This window comes from Crocodylus porosus, unplaced genomic scaffold, assembly GCF_001723895.1.
Source record: "Crocodylus porosus isolate Cpor-Errol unplaced genomic scaffold, CroPor_comp1, whole genome shotgun sequence".
Classification (NCBI taxonomy): domain Eukaryota; kingdom Metazoa; phylum Chordata; order Crocodylia; family Crocodylidae; genus Crocodylus; species Crocodylus porosus.
In genome coordinates, this window is record NW_017728906.1 from 93,991,884 (window position 1) to 94,000,008 (window position 8,125).

At 38.0% G+C, this 8,125-nt stretch overlaps 1 protein-coding gene across 2 annotated transcripts in view; it reads left to right on the forward strand.

The window, feature by feature from the left end:
- TUBGCP3 (tubulin gamma complex associated protein 3) overlaps nt 1-8,125 on the forward strand; it is an 83,968-nt gene that overhangs the window by 32,648 nt on the left and 43,195 nt on the right. Inside the window, exons 7-9 of one of the 2 annotated variants that reach the window (XM_019529649.1) lie at nt 1,551-1,669; nt 3,069-3,194; nt 7,900-7,968. In XM_019529649.1, coding sequence (XP_019385194.1) covers nt 1,551-1,669; nt 3,069-3,194; nt 7,900-7,968 — 314 coding nt within the window. The remainder of the gene's footprint in view (nt 1-1,550; nt 1,670-3,068; nt 3,195-7,899; nt 7,969-8,125) is intronic. The other variant, XM_019529650.1, reaches the window with a different exon arrangement.

Below are 8,125 nucleotides of genomic sequence, written 5' to 3' on the forward strand. Positions count from 1 at the left end.
GGCATTGGGGGAGTCATTGTTCCCCTGTGCACTGCCAGGAGTGACCAGGAATAACGGTCACAAGCTGGCAGAGGGAAGGCTTAGGCTTGATATCAGGAAGCACTACTTCACGGTCAGGGCAGCTAGGATCTGGAACCAACTTCCAAGAGAGGTGGTGCAGGCTTCTACCCTGGGGGTTTTTAAGAGGAGGTTAGATGAACATCTTGCTGGGGTTGTTTTACCCCAGTATTGTTTCCTGCTATGGCGGGGGGTCGGACTAGATGATCTGCTCAGGTTCCTTCCGACCCTAGAAACTATGAAACAGCCCTGCTAAACTTCTAGATTTGAAAATTTATCTGGGTGCTTTTGTTTTTTGCATTGTTGCCAGTAAATGACAGATGGGCCAAATGGGGTTGTCAGGATGGAACTTGGCCTTGCAGTTAGAATTTGATTTAATAGTACTGTTGATGCACCAGAAAAGTCCACCTCAGCTTTGTACTGCCGTATTGGCACTGCAGTTCTAATTGGAATAAAAACTTAAAAGAATCGCCTTCCATGTTGTCTTGTCTTTCTTGAATGAAACGAGATTGAATTGAGCCAGTAAGATTATAGTAGCTTGTTTTCTTGCTCGCTCTCGCTCCCCGTCCGGCTTAAGGATTACAGTACAACCTGGATGCTTTACAAGGTTAGGTTCTGAAGGAAGAAGAAAGGATAAGTAAATTCGGGAGCTTTTTAAGCAATGATGCAGGCAAGCTTTATTTCTTTGAGGTAGCCAAGAAAATTGGTTGCATTCCAATAAACATCCTATTGTGCAAATCCATGGTATTGCTATGAAGCTGTTGATCCAGAACTGACCCAGCTGGTTTCCTTTAGCCTATGTTAGGTACATCTATGCTTTATTATAAAATTGATGCATCTGTTTGAGTGGAAAGGAATGAGAGGGGGAGAGAATCTCAAACCATATCTTGAAACTTTGGACTATGCTGAAAGACTGAAAAGTCTTCAATCTTTGTGTACTAAGTAGGGCTTTACGCAATACAGGTGCTGTAAGGCCCTCAAAATGAAGAAAATGCTGTGCTGACAACTGCCATTGCTTTCTGTAAATAACTGTGCTGAGACTTTAGAGCCATGTGCCTCTATTCAGAGCTCTCAGCCAAAAACCAAGCTGGCCTCTTTAGCACTTTAGGCTCTTCTGAATTAACAGCTATATATCTCACAGAACTATCCCTTTATCTTTCTCTGGGCTTTCCCTACTTGGGGTGTAAAAGCTTTATAGGTGGAAATGTCTGAACGATCACCCAGTATCCATGATAGAGTATCTTAACTTTGCAAAATAAACACTGTTTGGACAGAGCAGAACGTTGTGAGGAAACTGTTCAGAAATCACTAGCAAGCACACTTTGACTGGAGAGTTCAAGTAAGGGGGAGTTAACATGTGGTTTTATCTGGATCCTCAGAGACTTCAAGGAGAACTTGATGAACATCAAAGAGGTTTCATATCTTGCTATAACAATTTTATTTCTGTTTTCAAGACACATTCTTAACTAGATTTTTTTTTTTTCTCTTTTTAGGCTCTGTTGAAATAACTGAAGCAAATCTTGTAAGAGATATTTTGTACGTCTTCCAGGGCATAGATGGCAAAAACATCAAAATGTGCAATTCTGAAAATTCTTATAAAGTAGAAGGAAAGGTACAGTACAGTAGTTGATATTCAGTTTATGGAGTCGGAGGGTGCAAGTGTGTAGGAGGATATACAGTGTTTGTTTATAGTTTTATTAAAACAATGTTAAAATGTATGCCACAATGCCAAAATGTCAGCTATACTTAGCAGCCCCTTAGCTGATTGGTTCTCAATCAAAATTCTGTAAGATGACTCTGTTGGGTGTCTTTGTGTAAAAAGAGAGAAAATGGGACTGGCCATTACATGTGTACAGGGCAGTGTGGAATGCGTACATGTTAGTATTTGCTAGCTTTGTTCGTTGGTTGTTACCCATGTTTCTCAGGGGTAGGAATAGTTATTCATTGCTCTAGCTTTTTTTTCCCCCCCCCCATGCAAGTCTAAGGGCATGGAATTCTAAATGTTTTCTATTTAATGTTATGGGTGGAGCTGTCAGCTCTACCTATAGGCAAGGCTGCACAAACATTTTCAGCATAATACTCAGTTTTCAGTTACTTACAATTTTTAACAAGTGGTAACTTCTTGGATTGAAATTTTCCCAGCTGGGAAAAAAAAACAACCTTTTTTCCTGCAGAAACTATTCAGATATTTGAGGGGGGAAAAAGCAGGGTAAAGTAATGTTGGCAACAACAAAAAAAGCAGTCTTACCCTTTCACAGAGAAGTTTTTTACACCTCCATTCTAATACAGAGATAAGGTGTTGGATGGGATGGAGGCACCGGATGAGGGATGACAAAACATCCCTCGAGAGCAAAACAGGCTTGGACAGAAGGCGGTAGCTCAGGAGGGGGATGATGCAACGGAGGCATAGGACCGGTAACCACTAGAATACAATGATTCTGATGATTACTAGAATTGCATTTGGGACCTAGAATAGGACATTGGTTTCTTGATTTTTTTTTTTTTTTTCCCCCTTCATTATTCCTATGAGTAAATAGTTATAAAACAGTAGTAGTTAGCTCACATAGAAGGTAACAGCCTTCTGTTACTACCGCTTGATTAGTTGAAGGGACAAGCATTTGTTCTGTGGATCTAATGCCTTTAACTCTACCCTTGTGCATGGAATTTAATTTAGTTCTACAGGAGGGATTTTGCAGTTTAACTTTCTCTAAAAGTTATTTTTAATGGAATTTCCTGTTTTAATGTTAGCAAGTCAGTCACTGAAAAAACTATATGCCAGCATTCACATTACTTGTGTTCACACTCTTGTGTGTGTACCTTTTTAATAATATAGTACTATTCCCTCCCCCTCCCTAGTTCTCTTTCCTCACACAGGATAAAGAATGAATGCTGTACACTTGAAAAAATTTGTTCTATATTAAACAAAGATACTAGAGAGACTGTAGTGTAGGGATTAAGGATTTTTTTTTTAATAAAGACTTGATAAGCTCCTGTCTGCTAACTTTTTATAGGTGAGCTTGTCCAAATCTCTCCGAGATACTACAAGCAGGCTTGCAGAATTAGGATGGCTGCACAATAAAATAAGAAAATATACAGACCAGAGGAGCTTGGATCGTGCATTTGGACTAGTAGGTCAGGTATGTTGGCTACAAAAAATCAAAGGTGTACTACTTTGTTTCATTCTGTTTAGGAGCTGCCAAGGTTAAAAATGAAATACTGGAATGGTGGGGAGACTATTTTTAAAAAAATCATAATCTGAAGTTCTTCAGCATCATTTGACTTGCTACTTTGAAAATGCTCATGGTCTACCTCTTGGGTGTAGAATAAGAATACTCGCATCTGAATCATAATAGCATTAGTCCTTGCTTGTAGTCTTTTTCCCTTCCATCCTCAATTGGGATTGCTTTCTGCATAGACCCTTTGCTTTTAAATGTAAGAGTAATTTAAAAAATAAAATAAACACTGCCAGAAAGGGACAGTAGCATCTCTGGGTTCACTAGTGCCACAACTTGCACTGTTAGGGAGAAATCATATTTCGCTCTGTGTTTTTTCCCTTAAAACTGAGTGGGGGGAATATTCTTGACTAGCTGACAGATGCTGATGTTCATTGATATTAAGAATAGTGCACTATCTGAGACTATGCAAATCATCAGTTATCTGTTGCCATTTCTTTTGAATGCAACATCAAAAGAATGTCCAATTTTTGTTTTTATAGGTTCCATCACCTTGATTTATAGTCTGCAGTAACTTCACAGCTGCTGTAATACCTAAAACCACACTTACTGCTAAGGCATTCCCATTTTCTCTCACTTGCTCCCTCTGTAAAACTGGATATTATCCCTTCTGAGCCGACAAATGTTGTCCCTGCCTCTAGGCATAACATCCTACCTAATCTTCAAAGAAAGTGAAGTGCTCCTCCCTTCAGTCTAATTTTTCCTAAGAGGTCAGTAGAGACACTATGGTGCTTTCTACTTTTTTCTGTTTTATTCTGTTCCCTTCTGACGCTCTCTCATTCTAAATCTATATTTTTAGTTAATATAGACTTATATAAATATGAATAACTATATTTTAATTGACTAATACTGGTTGTCATGTTTTAGTCTGTGTGTACTGAGAGTTTCTAGACTCTCTTCCCCTCCCCCCACACCCTCCTAATAATTTAGGAGAGGTTTTCTTGCATTCCTTCCATTTTAGTTTCCTGCTTATGCTTTTCACTGTCTTTGGCCTTAATCTTTCAGTGTTAAAAAGCGGGGAAGAATTATGTTCCTCACTAAATGTTTCCTCAACTATCAAATGTGGCTTTAAATTATGGAGGAAAGCCACACAAATCTGTATAGTTTTTGTCTTCATAACTGTGCCTGCCCGAGTGTCCTAAACGTGGCACATGAAGATAATCAATTTTATTTGTATATAATGTATGCAATAGGGACCTAATATACAGCTGTATTCATGAATGGAAAGCTGCTTCTGCTTGCTTTCTTAGAAAAGCCTCAGACTTATTTCAGATACCTACAAACTCATTTTAAGCCTGAACTACCTTTTATAATACTGTTGATTCAACTTGTCAACCAATATGTCACTTTTCTCTTACTAAGAATAACTACTGCATGAAATATACTGCACTCTAACCTTTTTTCTTGTACCTGCACTACTTAGGATTCTATGATTTATTCTTGGAAATAAAATTAAATGTAAATCGGTAATAAAATAATTCGCCCTGCATGTTCACCTATTCTCAAAGAAAACATCAAAGTAAAACTGAGGTGATGCGTGTTTTGAATTCCTTATTGATCAGAAATTCTACTTTTCCTTTGACTCCCACTTTGTAGACCGCATTACACTGCCAAGTTTTTTAAATGCGTATTTCCCAAACCTCATTTTTCCAAATAATTAAAAATAGTGCTAAAATGCTATTTTGAACTTTTTCAAAGCTATTTTTTTTTTTTTAACTCTGGTAGTTATTGTGACCTTAAATGCTGAAGTTGGCAATTTTTACTAGGAACCCCCTCCTCCAAAGTTGCAAGTTGTTTTTTTTTTTTAGACTTCTACATGTGGTATCTCTTATATAAACCCAGCTTTGCCCTCCAGCTTAATAAATAGTGCTTTTAAAGCTACCAAGTTGTACTGAAGAAACAAGTGGGAAGAAATTGAAAACAGGGTTACATGTCATGGAGTTTCCAACCTTTAAGAAAGCTTCAGCCCATGCATCCCCCTAGACTCTGCTGGACCTGTATAAACTTATTCCCTCTTTAATTTCTCTTTCTTGCTCAAAATCAGATTGGAGAGAGGAACACTTTGACTACTTTTTAAAAGTCAGAACTAAGCAAAATTCTCTTATCCTAATGAGGAAAAATAACTTTTTGAGCTTAGGCCATTTAGTACATAAAGGGAAATAGGGATTTCTTTTCCTTATGTTTAGAAATACCAGTGTGAGTAAGTATGTCTAAGAGGTGAAATAGGTTTTTCTTCCAACTTACCTTTTAGATGCTTGTTTTCAACCACCTTTTGACTATTGGTTTGAAGAAGGGAGAAGTAGAAAAACTTCTTACGAACTTGTTTGGTAATTCATTTTTTTTAAATGAAAACCAACATAATGAATTTTTTTAATGTAAATTTGACGATATTTACAGTCAGATATGAAATTGAACATAAAATGACTGACATCTTGATTAGCAAAGCAGTCTTGTAGATATAATTCAAAATTTTAATCAGTTGTCTGAAGAAACAGGCTTAAAAAGTCTGCCTCAGTTCAAAAATAAATTGGGATTTAATTCCATTTAAAAAAAAAAATACTAACACAATTCTTTGTACCCTGTTGTGTTTAAATTTCCAGGATAAAAACCAAGAGAAAAAATTATATCCATTTCTATATATATTGTATGAGAGGCACAAGGATTCTTTGCGATACTACTTGTTGAGTCAGCTGTAGAATTGTGAAAACTGTTGGACAAGCCTTTGGGCATCAAGTGCCTTCCAGGATAAATTAGGTTATTAAAATACTTGAAAAATATTTTCAGTTGGCTTTTATTTTTTCTAGCTGAACAGTTACTATATTTTCCTCACGTGCCCCACACTCCGAATAAGACGCATCTTGTTTTTTGAGAAAGGAGAGAGAATTTTTTTTTTTTCTTCTTCAGGGTTATGGCTACATACAGCAAGGACAGCCTATTTTTCTGCTCAGTTGGCATCCCTCTTGTTTAAGCAAAAATTAAAATTCTAGCTGTTGCTGAAGACTGATCTCCGTGAATGGATATATGATTTTGAAAACAGCTAAAAATAGTCTGCAGGATTGTTAAACAAAGAGACCAGGAATAGCTAAACGAATACAGTATCCAGAAGAAAAGTTGGCTTGATTTATTATTGTTTGGACTGGGTGATGCAGGGTATGACCTACTGGTTATGCTACTAGAAGGAGGGCAAGAGAAAGGGGCAAAGTTCAAAGCATAGGCTGAAGCAGGGATTGGAAATCAGATGCCAAGTTACCAGATCCAGGGGAAAAATCCAGAGTCCGTATCACAAGTCAAGGTTCAGGAGTCAGAAGCCAGTACTGAAGGCAGGCTACGTAAAACTTCAGAGATGGAGTCGGAATGAACCAAGAGTCAGACTGAATTACTCCGTCAGAGGGGAATATCCAAAAAAAAACAAACCCAGGGTCTGGAAACAGAACCAAGCTAAAGGATCAGAGAGGCTTAATGGAGCAGACCTTGAGAAGAACTGTTGCCTGGCCTGAAGCATGCTGCCACAGGTGGAATTAAATGGGTAGGCTGGCTGCTCTCCCTAGCAGTCAATCAGGAGATCTAATAGTGGATCATTAGCTGAGTTAGGGTTGACAGTCCTAGTCTTCAGGCAGGTGTGACCAACTAGGCAATTAGCCCAGCCTGGGCTGCCTAGTTAAGGGCCCCTGACAAATCAGTGACCATTAAAAAGCAGAGATGCTTGTTAATTTAACATCTGTCAATTCATCCCCCTCAGTTTCCTGAATAGAAATGTCACAGCTGCTGCAAATAGGAATCCAAAATGAAAACATGCACCCCAATTTGGGGGGAGCCAATCTGTGTGGGAAAGGACGCATGTGGTGTGTGAGTACATACAATGACTTATTTATAGATCACACACCAGCAATGTAGGCATCTTTACAAACATGCCAGCAAATGTAATGGTCTGTAATGCTTTTGTTCTTACAGAGTGTCAGATTTGTAATTGTTTGGGTCTGGTCTAAAGTCTGTCTCTTACAGTACAAATCATTGAACTCATTGGGCTTTGGATCAGGCCAGGTTGGCATGAAGCATCACGGAGAATTTTTGTATTTCTTCACAGGCCACTTATGGTTGCTTTTTGGAGGTCTTTCTTTGGTGACAAATAATGAAGCATGGCAATAACTTGAATAAGTAACCTCTGAAGAAAGGAATGTAATTTTCAAAGGATTTATACACTGCCTTTAAGATATATAGAAAGATCAAAGAGTAGATATGATGATCCTGGTGTCTAACATTTTATATTATGGTTATGCTTACTGGTCTTAGTCTGTTTGTGTTGCTGTTGTGCTAGTTACCTGTATAAACATAGCATATGACACAGTCTTGATCCCAAAGAGTGTCTCTTCCAATTTGAACAGTATCATTGTATTTCTTATTGTTCTTTATCACTTGATGATGCTGTATTCTCCATCTATCTGATTATTACTTAGACCAGGGTTATGAACGCCGCACAGAAGTTATAGTCGCAGTCTGATTTGTTTAATATTTCAATCTTTGGTTTTATGTAGAATAGCATTCATTACATCTGACCTTGTGACCTTTTTTTTTTTCGCCCCCTTCCTTTTCTCCCACCCCCACTCTACAGAGTTTTTGTGCAGCTCTACACCAGGAACTTAAAGAATATTACAGGCTTCTGTCTGTTTTGCATTCCCAGGTAATAAAAACAAATCTTTGTTTTATAAATGTTCTGAAATACTACCATTTTATAGTTTCATAGTTTGTAGGGAGGGAAGGGACCTGAGCAGATCATCTAGTCCGACCCCCTGCCATGGCAGGAAAGAATACTGGGGTCAAATGACCCCAGCAAGATG